General features: G+C 30.4%; 2 protein-coding genes across 2 annotated transcripts in view; one reads left to right on the forward strand and one right to left on the reverse strand.

Annotated features, from left to right (window-relative positions):
• Positions 1-322: 322 nt before the first annotated feature.
• Positions 323-3,500, forward strand: LOTGIDRAFT_117396 (hypothetical protein; the record flags this gene model as incomplete). The annotated part of the gene is made up of 7 exons (XM_009055923.1): positions 323-473; positions 825-942; positions 1,595-1,805; positions 1,990-2,174; positions 2,624-2,727; positions 2,909-2,994; positions 3,294-3,500. 7 exons carry the CDS (start codon positions 323-325, stop codon positions 3,498-3,500), a joined length of 1,062 nt encoding a protein of 353 aa, XP_009054171.1.
• Positions 3,501-3,878: 378 nt separating this feature from the next.
• LOTGIDRAFT_232120 (hypothetical protein) overlaps positions 3,879-14,044 on the reverse strand; it is a gene marked incomplete at its 5' end in the record, with an annotated part of 17,268 nt that continues 7,102 nt past the window's right edge. Inside the window, 14 exons of the mRNA XM_009055924.1 lie at positions 3,879-5,374; positions 5,820-5,899; positions 6,159-6,222; positions 6,748-6,801; positions 7,277-7,345; positions 8,103-8,191; positions 8,738-8,823; positions 9,157-9,244; positions 9,707-9,785; positions 9,975-10,072; positions 10,339-10,367; positions 10,653-10,745; positions 11,122-11,214; positions 12,290-12,434. Of these exons, the coding sequence (XP_009054172.1) occupies positions 5,353-5,374; positions 5,820-5,899; positions 6,159-6,222; positions 6,748-6,801; positions 7,277-7,345; positions 8,103-8,191; positions 8,738-8,823; positions 9,157-9,244; positions 9,707-9,785; positions 9,975-10,072; positions 10,339-10,367; positions 10,653-10,745; positions 11,122-11,214; positions 12,290-12,434 (1,089 nt within the window). The 3' untranslated portion in view covers positions 3,879-5,352. The remainder of the gene's footprint in view (positions 5,375-5,819; positions 5,900-6,158; positions 6,223-6,747; positions 6,802-7,276; positions 7,346-8,102; positions 8,192-8,737; positions 8,824-9,156; positions 9,245-9,706; positions 9,786-9,974; positions 10,073-10,338; positions 10,368-10,652; positions 10,746-11,121; positions 11,215-12,289; positions 12,435-14,044) is intronic.

The following is a 14,044-nucleotide window of genomic DNA, read 5'->3' on the forward strand; positions in this document are numbered from 1 at the left end:
ATCGCAAATTCTGATAAGGACCTTTGTGATAGTTGAACCTCCCGAAACGCATTAAGTAGGCTAGAATTGCAAGATCAAAAGACTTTTGGAATGGTGCAAAGTCCTCGATATTGTTAAAAATTTAGAAAACATATATTTATTCTTGTTTTTAAAAAAACCTCTCAACAATGCGACAACGGTCTACCCCTAAATTTTACCCAAATTCTCAAGCAAAATTCCGCTAGCGACACATGAAAGACTGGATCAGCCGAACTAATAATGTCTGGATAATCTGGAAACGCGGAAGTAGAAAGAGAAAGTAGCAGTCTACACAAAAACAAAAATGTCCTGTGCAAAACTTATTACCAGATTTCGTGGCAGTATGGTGGGTGCTGTTATAGGAGATTGTATCGGAGCTTGCTTTGAAATGAATGATGAGGAATGTACAAAATCAAACATATTGAAAACCATAGCCCACATTGAAAATGTTAAAGGTATTTATTAACCCGGATTTCAAACGAGATGACATTAATTAGGCCCTCCACCAAATATTGGTAACAATTTCCACAAGAGAGAATCTCTTTTTTGTCTGAGTTATCTGGGATAATGTTATTATCCTTCTATCATCATCATTGACCTATGAGGTACCACATCATTTCTTTCAAAATCAAAATATTTTTTATACATTTTAGTCTCAAAATATGTCAGAATGACCAAATCAAAAGGCTACTATGCACTTCCTCAGAGTTGGCAAATTTTGAATCTCAACCTGGACGATTGCAGGTTAGCTGTGTTTTCCTGTCTCTGTCAAGATGGAAATTATTTCTTTTTGATTGTATTTCAAGCTGGTAAAAGAAGAAAGTTTGGAGAATATATTTATACTGATGATACAGCTATGGCTAGAAGTGTGGCTGAGTCTTTGATAGATAATAAAGGTTTTAATGCTAAGGATATGGCAAAAAGGTGGGTGTAGGTGTAGAATATCTGTTAGGGAATTGGTATTTAGCATCAGATTTTGTGCATTTATTGTTATGCTAGACGAACATGATGCAGATTTTACAATGTTTTAGATCATTTATAATAAAATTGTCCTTTTAACATTAAATTTCACATATTTTTCATCTAAAGAATTTTCACAAATTTGTGCATTGATAATTACTTAAAAGGACAGGTGCGTCATTTCATTGACCACACTTTAGTCTCAGAAATGGGCATTTTTTTTAGCAAAGCCAATTAGTAATAGTGTCAAAATTTGAGCTTTCAAATCCATGTGTGTCAAGAAAGTTCTAGTTTGAGATATTTTTGAAGGAATTATGTGATTTTTTGTAATTTTCTAGTATTTCTGAAGACTATTTACATATGTTTAAGACTCAAATCAACCACCCAAATTGGTGTATCTATCCATTTAAATGTTGTTTTTGATAGAATACAGATTTTCATAATTTTTATTATATTGAAATATTGACTCTCAGACTTCAATATGAATGCAGTTGCAGAAACAGTTGGTTCCGTTAACTGACTGTAGCCTTCATCTACTATGTACAGACTTGAGGAATAACCCTGATTCCATCATTTACCAAAAATTCAAATATTGTTTGTTTGTTTCTAATTTCAGATTCTCAGAAGAATACATGAGGGAACCAAGAAGAGGCTATGGTGGTAATGTTATAACAGTATTTAAGCTTTTACAAGATCCACAATTAGAAGATGTTTTTGAACCTGCAAGAAGACAATTTGATGGTCAAGGTTCATTTGGTAATGGTGGAGCTATGAGAATTGTTCCTGCACCATTGTTTTCATACAATAAAGATATTGAATTTTTACAGGTAAGTTGACGTGAGAAAAATTAGATTTTTTTTATATTGGAAATACTATAGTCTATATACTATTATAGTTCAACTGATTTCTGTTAAACTTAGAAGGTATTATGTAACCTCTATGGGAAGTCCTGTTTGATGCAGTTTTTAACCATTAAAGTAGATTGCGATCTTGATTATATTTTTTCTCCAGAATTTGACCAGACAGATAACAGAAATCACCCATTCTCATTATCAAGCTATACAGGGTACTATTTTAGAAAGTTTAGCTATTTATATAGCTTTACACACAGACAATACTATACCATTAGATACAGACCATTATCTTCAACAACTTAAAAAACATATGAATACATTAGAAGAGGAAGGGTTAGCTCAGTTAAAACAGCTATCAGAATCTCCCAATAAAAGATCACCAATAAGGTACTGTTCACACCACAAATTCTTAATAGATAAATGTTTTTCAAACTAATTAAAATAAGAATTTATATAATTTGCTGGTGACATTTTTTGAATTTGATCTGGACTTCCTAAATCAGATGACTTAATTAAATAAAATTAGATAAATTAATTAGATAAAAGTTAAAAAATTAAAAATTGGCTTATTATCTGTAATTGTAGACAAACTAGATGTCAGATTTTCATTCTGAAAAGTGATAAGTTTAGTCAACATAAAACATCAGGACTATATCCCTCCATGAAAACTTGAATTTGGTAGAAGCCTATTAGAGTGTCAGGTGTAAAATACACACATAGTCACATAGTTTTAGAGTTTCTATTTTAGTCTGAATTTGTTGATTTAACTGAAATAAATATGATATTTGTAGAGAATCTGAGAAGAATGACAAGCCATATTGTTATAAATTAGACAAGATGAAGGAATATTTGGAACAAGAAGAAGTTTCAATAGATGAACTCAATGAAGTTTTAGGTAGGTGACTGAGGCTGTTTTACATAGTATTTTTCATAACACTTTTTTGAATTCGCCATTCATCAATTTGTCAAGAGAAAAAGAAGTTAAAGAACAAGTATATAATACCAATGGATATTTTTGAATTAGTTATTATAGTAAAATAAAGCTATTGTTAGTAAGTAATGATTATTATTTTTAGGAAATGATGTGTCAGCACTAGGTTCAGTACCTGCAGCTATTTATTCATTCCTCCGTTCTTCAAAACCTTTTACAGATGAATTAGAGGTAATTTTATGTCAAATGATACGTTTGATATTTTTGTATTTTGAAATACAAACAAGAAGACATCTAAATGCCATCCTCCAAATATCTTTCTTTACCCCATGACAGGAGTTGAATTTCAACTACCTGGCATGGCACTTCGCAGAAGAAAAATGGTGATTGCTGGTTCTCCTACTATTCAACATTAATTTGTTCATGCAATGCAGATGTGAATTTTTATGACATCATCAGTAATTACCTCTGGGAAGAGACATATGTCAAAGGCCTCAATCCCACTTAACATCATATCTATTGTATTCTAGGATAGAAATGGATTTGAGAAGACTATAATATATGCTATTAGTATGAAGGGTGATACAGATACAATAGCTTCAATGGCTGGTGCCATAGCTGGTGCCTATTATGGTATAAAGTCTATCCCAGATTCCTGGCAACATTCTTGTGAAGGTGCCATTGATGCCAGTAAATATGCTGACAAGTTGATAGATATAAGTGAAGAATTAAAATGACTTTTAAAGTCACGTCTGTAAAAAGATGGTAACTCCTGTATATTGTCAAACAAAGATATTTTGACACCATTTTTTCTACAATGAAACATTTTGTATTCAATATAAGAATGAGTATTGATGGATTAGAATAGACCTCTTTTTCTGGCAATATCTTAAAGGGATTGTAAAGAGGTTTTCCAAACTTTTTATGTGTATCAATTTGCACCATTCCAACTCTCATTCCGACGTCTGTGGTTCTTGCAATTCCACTAAAAATAACGCGTTTTAAGATGTCATAGATATCAATAGTAGCTTCCAGTAGCTCCCCTCTAGTGATGTCATAAAACATGTTAGCTATCAGTGTCCCTGATACACATAAAATTTTAGAAAACCTCTTAAGTAAAGTATGGTTCAAATTTGTAACATATGCTTTTAACCATTTGCATACCAATATTGTACACCAAAAAAAGAGATACTCTTATGAAGATGTCAAATTTGCTGGTCCAAAAATCAAATTTTATATGCTCATGTAAGGTTATAATGTAATTATTTAGGTAATGATTCAAAAAGTGCTGCACATGTTTTTGAAAATCATGTAAAGTATTGTATATAATATTAAGAGTCTTGATGTCTTGACTTTGAGATGGAAGTCAGAGTGTCTTAAAAGGAATACTACCTCTTAAAATGGACATAAAAACTTGGTCAATGAAAGTATTATATTCATCAGATGGACTTGGGAATGCCATGGCTAAAGAATAAAATCTCTATATAAGACAATAAAACCATTAAACTAAATGATTATTGAAACAGGCTTCTAGGCTTCTTAGTTTATTTTAATGAATTATTAGTTAGTTTTATGGATTTATTGTATTATATATGTTGTATAGTTATGGAACCAGGTAAGTTGACTGATAAACAAAGACTCATTATGGCCAACTTCAAAATTTTAATTTTTTGGAGATTCTAAGAGGTAGTATACCTTTAATATTTTCTTACACCTTGATAACTATGATATAACATACAATTGGATGACTAAAATGCATTTAATAAGAATTCATAATATAAATTACATGTAACAATGAATAGATCGTATTATGTTTGTTATATGTATATGTACATTTTTATATGGGTACAGAACATATTTTGTTTCTATTATATGGTATTTTTTTGTTGAATATTTTAACAATAAACCTTTTAACTTGTAAAAGAATCTTCTCTTTTACACTTATGTGAACAACCTGTCATATCTTATAAATTTCTAGTGATGACAAGTATAACATGATCATAAGCTTCATCATTGTTGATATAAATGCATTTCCAGTCCAAAAGGCCCTATTCACATGCCAGCCATATTGAATCCAGAACCAGACTCATAACGCAAACATATAAATGTGACATTGTGTTACTGCATAAAATCGCCCCTCATTTCTGAGAAAAAAGGCAGTTTTAGTCCCAATTTCTTGCTGTTGATCGGCAATTTAATGATGTCATATAGGCTATTCCTTGATATGATGTCACCATCTTATCAATGGATGATGTCATTTGCATTATGAACCTCGTTTTCAGTGTCTAAAAAATTAGGAATGAATAATATCTATTTGAGCTCCAAATGAGAAGCTATTTTTTTAAAGGATTTTTACTCATTCATTACATAATGCATTTCCAGTCTAATTTGAGCTCAGATATACATCTACATTTTGATAGAGCTTTTTATACAGTTTTTTCACACATTCATTGCTAAAATGGTTTGGAACAAGCAACATCACTATAAAGACAACTAATAGATTGATAACAAGACCTGTTTTTCTATCAGATATACATGGAACAACTCACACATATATAACTAGACCTAGGTCTCTACATCTTCAGTCTTTCATAAGTCTTTACTGGCCTCTCTAAAACAAATATTATATAGTTTGGTCGACAAAACATTCAACAACTTCAAATTGTCAAAGAGATATTAAAAGAATACTACCTCTTAGAATGGATATTGGGATAATGTTGTATAATTATGATACCAGGTAAGTCAAGTGATGAACAAAGACTAATTTTGACCAAGTTAAAGATTTCATTTTTTGGGGTCATCCTTAGAGGTTTCGGAAGTTCACTTCAATAGCTATCAACCAATGGCTCTTGTAAACTCAAGATATATCGTGTTCACTTTCTTCATTTGCAGAGGGTATCTGTCAGAAACAGATGTGAGAAATGTACGTTGTTTCTCACCACAACAGATCCCAGGTAAAAAGGTCATCAAATATTGACCATTCATTCAATCATAACATAACATAACATAATATACATCAATTTATTATAAACAGTAAACAAGTGAAATATACCTACTTTTTATCTTTTTCTTGAATACTGGCAATTAATTTAGGTGAAATAGGCATTTCTTCTTCACTCATAAATGTAATCACCTCCTTTAAAAACAAAATACAGAGAAAGATTAAATTCACGGATAATAGTCATAATTTAGAAAGAGTTGCCTGTTATTTTTCAATTTTCAACTTCAGAAATCATGAGAACTTGTTGGTTTTACAATGTTCTTAGTCAAAGAACAAGTGTACAGAGTACAATGCTCTTTATTGATTTCTGGACATATTTCATTGTCCTCACTCCTTCATGATAATACACAAATCAATACACAAAACAATTTCTATAATAATTTAACTTACTTACCATAGCTTTAGTAACTACTTCTTCTTCTAAACATGTACTAGCCAACTGACTTAATGCTTGTACACTACAAAATATCAACAACATTGATGAAATTCAAACACCACTATTAACTTTTATCATACCAAGTTTCATCTAAATCTTTTAAGATTACTGCCTTCTGGAGTGTTTACAAGCTAAAAATTGAACGCGTTTTCAAGAACAAGGGCAATAACTCATACTAAATATTTTTCAATTTTTCTGATTTTCGATAGAGTTTACCCTTGGGCATTAACAAACACTCACACCAAGTTTCATAAAAATTCATCCAGAATTGTGCATTCTAGAGAGTTTAGAAGCTAAAATTGAATGTGTTTTCGAGAACAAGGGCAATAACTCATACTAAATATTTTTCGATTTTTATAATTTCCAATAGGGTTTATACTTTGGTGATTACAAACAACCATACCAAGTTTCCTCGAAATCAATCAAGAATTGTGCCTTGTAGAGTGTTTATGAGCAATTGTGGACGGACGGACATTTTTTATTAGGATTTTACATTTTTACATATACATAACATCTCAGCTTACTTCGAAAATCTTTATAGACTTACTTAGCCATTCCAGGAAATCTTTTTCTATTCGTAGCTAGATCAATAAATAATTGCCTGAAATATAAAAAAATTCATATTCTTCTACAGGTATGTCAATATCTAGCAAGAAACACAGCTGCTTTTGCTTCTAGTTTTATTAGTGGAAGCCATCTACTTTTTATAGCACCTTGAAGCGTTCTAACCACCGAAAACTATATCATAATATCTTGTAATGTAATATTTAGTTAGTCACAATAGTTTTGTATGCATCTTATCTATATCAAGATTTATTTCTTTAACAAACTTAAATCAAATACTTTGACCAATCATCAGACAATAGTGTTTTTGTGTCTAAAATATCAAACAAAGAAAACTTCTCTTTTTGTAAAGTTTAGCTTGGCACTGACATAAGCATGACTCTGATTGAGATAAAATAATTAGCATATATCAAATACAATTTCAAGGTTAACAAAAGGAAAGATATTCAGGACCATGGGATAAGGTGATCAGAATAACCTATGGAACAGGTATAAAACCCAAGGGAACTTACCAAGCTTTGTTTAGTTGGTTTCCATTCAAATACACAAGGATTAATTTACAAATCAAATCAGCAGAAATCCTAAGAATAGAAAAATGATTTGCTTACCAAGTAAGTACACATAACTTAAATTGATCTAGATCTATTATCTCAAAATATAAGCTATTGAAACCTTAAATAAAGTAGCAGACCCGTGTCTAAGGGCTGTTGAATCACATTGTTAATCATTTTGCTCATCTTCCCCCCTTTTGACCCTTGTCTAGCTAAGGGCCTATAAAGTAATGACATACATTTTGAGCAATTGATAATCTTGATAATGATGATTTGGTAGAGAGGCAAATTTACCTTTCGTAATGTATACAAAATTTCCGAAAAATCCATAAAAAAAATTATATCAAAAATTTGTAAACAAAATGTAAATAATTATACAAAAAAAACAAATGATATCTTTCTTTAAATGAAGTGACAATCAAACTTTGTTAAGACAGAACCCAGTTCTAAGAGATGAACTTTGGTTAGGTAATAATCTAATTCTATTACAGGTTAATGGCCAAATCAGATTATTTTATCTTTTTAAAAAGTGCTACAGGTAGTCTCAGTATAAGAATTATAATAAAACACAGTCAATAAGTTTATGTTTAGTTATAAACCAATACCAAGTTAGATTTCAATGTCATCCAAGAATAATAGGATCACTTATATTATTATAGTCAGAAAAAACAATACCAAGTCAGATTAACTTTTCTCTTTGAAAAGTGGTACAGGTAGTCATCATCTGTAGTTCATTCATAGAATGATAGGATGATGTACATCTGTCTTATAAAACATCAATACTTACGTGATTCTGAATTTCTCATTGCTAAGCAGTAAAGTTTTGTTTCTTTTCTCTACCAGGGTGTCAACCATGTTACAAAACTGGTTCTGTAACTACAATAAGACATTAAGTATGTTAATAATACTATGTACATGTAGTTATTTTAAAGTGACACATAACATTATTCTCTGAAACAGTGCATAAATACGGCAACAAAAATTAATTCAATATCTTAATGATATAAAAGCTGAATTCATGTTTATATAATAATGATATTTATATATATGCTGAGCTTGCGATGACGTTGACAAATCTTCAAAAAAAATTTGACCACTTTTTCTTAGAATATCACCATAGGGATTTACGGATTATCAGCAATCAGTTTAAGGCATCTCCACTATATTTAGTATGGTTTATACAAACTGAATGTGTAGTTGAGCAAACACATTTCTGTACATCAGAGTCTGATCCAAAACATAAACAGTATTTGTAGTTTAAGTAATTATCAACACAATGAGAGTTTATTCTATACCTAAAAATAAAGTTCACTGTTCGTGTTATGAATTGGACCTGGATGAACTGAAATATCTTTGATCTTGACTATAAAATTATTTCATTGTATACTTTACTCAATTCAGTCTGACCGTTTAAATACTTACATCATCTTTAAATGTCTGTTTGGCTACCAGACTGAAAAACATTTGAATCTCGTTTTGAAAACGATAATATTCTCCCATGGACAACGCTGAAATAACAAATGAGAAGATAGCGTAAACAAACTCATCCACATCATAAAATTATAAAATTTGTTCAGTTTTATAATGTATGGGAAATAAGGGGTCAACTAAATAGTCCTGTGGGCTCAGATTGACCAATCAAATTGGTACACTTCTAGATAATGTGTTCCTTCATGTGTTTGTGTGTATTATCTAACTTAGGCAATACATAATTCATTGACCCAATCAAATCTGTCTGTCAAATAAGTGCACCATGGGTACACTGAAACTGAAAGTTCTTGCAGGTCTGGACATTCTGTGATAAAAAACATATTGCCAATTCAATAAAGCCAAGATCATACCAGTCCAGATATCTAAAAGATAATGATATTCTTCTGTTAATTCTATCAATGGAAATAAATCAACATATTCTTTCTTCATTGCTGTTGTCTGCAAAATTTATATCAAAAAAAACATTTACAGTCTGATAAACATTACAACTTATACAATAATTTTTGTTATAAAATAACATTTGTTATAAAGTATATTCTATCAATATTACATTTCAAATCACAAACATTGATGAGAAAAATAAATGTCTTAAAAGGAAAGGGATCTAGAGAATTCACAGAAGCCATGAAGTTCTGCATTCACACCTATTTTAAATCCATTTTACCCACAAACATTTTTTTTTTTGTCTTTAAAGTTCACCATTCTAGCTTTACAAATTTCAGCAACACATCACTCAAGTAGTTTGTGTCACTGAAAATTGCGCAATAATGGTATAAAATTTCTACAGCTCATCTACACTTTTACCAAGAATAACTCCAGTTAACACAGGGTTAAGCTTTATACATATGGGCCCTGATTTACATGTATTGTATATTAACATAATGTACAATCTTTACTTACATAAGGTATCAGTCTTCTAAACTCTTTCATAACTTTATGAATATCTCCTTGTTGAATTAGGAATTGAAAATACCAATTACTAAAATAGATAGAAACAATGATAAATGATAACCATAGCATACCTTATAGAGATAACTCCAGCATATCTTGTATTGCATTCGTATTGTATCTGTCCTTAGAATACAACACTTATCTGGTACACACTTAACACTTAAACAATATCTGGTATGCCAAAATAAAGGTGGAAAGAATAAGAATGACAACTTACTGCAATAAACCACCTCGATCTGACATCAAATTTGGATTTTTGTCATAAAACTTGAGTAATTTACCACAAAGCTCATCATCACGGAGGTTTCTTGATATCTACAAAATATATTTTACAAAAATGTAGCTTTATCAACATTCAAATTTCTTATATCTGACACAGTTCTTCTGTTATCTATATTGTAAATATATACAGATAATTCATATAGGCTCAAGCAAATGTAAAATCTGTCTGGATAATTCCCCAACCACCATTTGTTAGACATATGAGATGATATCATGCCTTACACTCTCTAACCACTGGACTACAAACCATCTTGTTATAATTATAGTTACTGAATTAAAATAGAAGTTATGAAACTTACAATCATCATGACTTGAATACAAAATGAACCTATAAATAGAAAATAAAAGGTTGATCAAGGCAAATAATTCATAAATTAGAAAATATAAAGCGAACAATTCTAGAGAAAATTTGTTGCAGGTTATAATGATGGCCATTGCATGTCATAAAGGTCATTTATACACATTAAAATATGATATGGTAATGTGAAAATCTGATTGTAATAAAAAATAAAAAAAAATTCACAATGTCTTATCATGCAGTTCTATTCTTACATTTATTATAAGCCAATCAAAATTGTCAAATTTGAATTTTAAGGAATATCTAAAAACTTACTTGAAAGGAAATAAGACTCCATATTATCTTCATGAAAGACATAATTAGCTTCTAAATAATCCATAACTTGATGTAGTAAATAAGGATCTCTATCTAGAAAATTCAACAAAATAGATGATGACTATTATATAGCAGCTTTGTTTACATTTGGACTTTTGAAATAACAACAACCCTAAAGGATCATTATTTTTGAAATTGTCTTAATCAAGCATCGCATAAATTTCTGATTTAAGAACTTTTAGATAATGGGTCTAACTGAAAACAAAACCAAAATAGACAAAAGTTAGCCTTTGTAGCTCATCTGGTTTTATGATTATTTTGAAAAAGTCTCATCTAATTCATAGCCAGGAGACATGCTTTGTTTAAAAGTGGGTTGAGACTGTGACAACTAATCAAACAATAGACAAGAAATTGAACATGTTAGAGAATGAGCTTAAATAATATAACAATACATAATCATCATACTTACGGCGCTTGGTGCCTTCCATTTTTAGAACATAAGCAGATGAGTGTGGGCTATATACAATATCCAATAAGAATCTAAAACATCCTAAAGTAGGCTCTGAAATACATGTACAACACATCAATAAACATGTAGCCTACCACTGTGAACTAAGATCTGACCAATAAAGATGCTATTAATGAATATGTACCAAGATCTCATCAATAAATGTGACGTTTGGATGTGAACTCAGATCTGACCAATAAATGTACCAAGATCTCATCAAAAACATGTATCAAGATCTCATGAATAAACATGTTTTAAGATCTCATCAATAAACATGTTCCAAGATCTCATCAGTAAACATGTTCTATGATCTCATGAATAAACATGTTTTAAGATCTCATCAATAAACATGTTCCAAGATCTCATCAATAAACATGCTCCAAGATCTCATCAATAAAAAGGTACCAAGATCTCATCAATTAACATGTTCCAAGATCTCATCAATAAACATGTTCTAAGATCTCATCAATTAACATGTTCCAAGATCTCATCAATAAACATGTACCAAGATCTCATCAATAAATATGTACAAAGATCTCATCAATAAATATGTTCCAAGAACTCATTAATAAACATGTACAAAAAACTCATCAATAAATATGTACCAAGATCTCATATATAAACATGTACAAAGATCTCATCAGTAAACATGTTCCAAGATCTCATCAATAAACATGTTCTAAGATCACATCAATAAACATGTACCAAGATCTCATCAATAAACATGTTCCAAGATCTCATAAATAAACATGCTCTAAGATCTCATCAATAAACATGTTCCAAGATCTCATCAATAAACATGTACCAAGATCTCATCAATAAACATGTTCCAAGATCTCATCAATAAACATGTACCAAGATCTCATCAATAAACATGTTCCAAGATCTCATCAATAAACATGTTCTAAGATCTCATCAATAAACATGTTCCAAGATCTCATCAATAAACATGTACCAAGATCTCATCAATAAACATGTTCAACAATCTAATCAATAAAATGTACAAGGATCTCTGCAATAATATATATAAGTATATGTACTAAAATGAGATCTCATGAATATAAATGACATGCTAGTATCGAGTTCATGTATCAATAGAAAATATTACTGAACTATATAATAAAATTACCTATGTTTAACTTTTTCATTTCATTAAATACTGTTATGGCATAACTCTTGTCCGAAGTTCCTATCCATGCTAAAACACTTAATACTGCTTCAAAAGTTTTTACTGTTGGCTTGACACCATTAGCTTCCATTTCAGTTAATAAATTCTGAAAAAAAGTTCAATATTTAAATCTAACACTTCACATTATAGTGTATATTCTGATTTATGGTTTACCACTTGATAAGAGTTCAATCTTAAAACTACCTATGACAATTTTTTCAGAAATATAATCCAAATCAAAGTCAAATGAAATAAAGATAGCTTGCCACGCAATTTTGACAATTTACAGTTTCATCAAGATTTCAAAATTAGAACTTCTATCTTGTCAACAAGCCAAATTAAAACCCTTTAACCAATCACTACTAAATTCAAACTTGACTTAGATGTCATCAATAATGCATACCAAGTTTAAATAAGATTGATTAAGTATTTTATCTTCTATCGTATGTACAAGCCAAACTTAAACCATTTAAATGAGTATTATCTTATTCCAACTTGACCCAGATCTAATCGATATATAATATCTTGGTAATTACTCTTAAAACATTCATCATTGTTGACATGCCAGTTGACATGCCATGATACACGTATTTATGACAATACCTTTCATTCCATAAAAGAATGGAATCACACTTTTTTCACTGACTTAACAGAAATTGTTGGAAACTATTTATAAGACGATTGACATTTACTGCTCTATCAACTACATTACCAAATATCACAGTAACTGTTATAAACTATAACATAAAACTATCATGAAAATATCAATATTCATCTTATTATCCTAGTTATTGTTATTATTTCAAGTCCCAGTGTGTTATCATACTGTCAATTCTTTTTTTTTTTTTTTTTTTCCATTTTTACACACCTTCCTGAGCTTAGACTGCAGTAGTTGCAACAATCATTCAACTTTCTTGAACCTTAGATAATGGCAATGTTGTGCATAAATATAAATTGAAACATTTTTGCGCAACCGGAAGTGCTACAGTTCAACATGTGCAAAACTCGAAAATTGGCTCTAGAAGGCGCATTTTCCTGGGGTTTTCAATTTTAACATCCGGTGGCTAATGTCGACTAGATAGCACTTGAAAAATTTCGAAATTCGAAACTTTTTGCGATCAGATTTTTCAATTTTTTGGCTACTTTTTTGTTTTTGCATCGATTGATCTGAAATTTAAAATGCAAATAGACATCACTTAAGTAAATGATATGATACAGTCAGATTTTTTACGTCATTTCCGGTTTTGAAGTTTGAGTCACTTGAAGTCCACAATCGAATCTGTCGAATAACTTCCAGTGAAATTTATCAAAATGAACGGAATTTCGTTGATCGATATAAAATAAAAATCTATGGCCGATTTTAAAATAAAATTCCGACTGGAAGTCCTTAGGAATAAACTAAACCTGCGTAATTTTGGTGTCGATGTAATCTGCTGTCGAAAGTCTACAAAACATTGGGAGCCGATTTTTGAATTTCGCTTTTGCGTTTTTGCAATTTCCGGTTGAATTTTTTCAAAGTTTATTTCTTGTGACCTTTGATGACCTTGACCTTCATAGGATCAAAGGTCATATTGACCTTGGATATCATTTGATACTTTGACCTTGACCTCCGACATGTACTTTCGGTTTTATAGCTTCTCTTGTACTTTACATAGATATATAACAATCGTTTTTTTAAAGCAAAATTGAAATTTGTGAAGACGAATTTCAATTTTG

Source organism: Lottia gigantea, assembly GCF_000327385.1.
Source record: "Lottia gigantea unplaced genomic scaffold LOTGIsca_26, whole genome shotgun sequence".
Lineage (NCBI taxonomy): Eukaryota > Metazoa > Mollusca > Gastropoda > Lottiidae > Lottia > Lottia gigantea.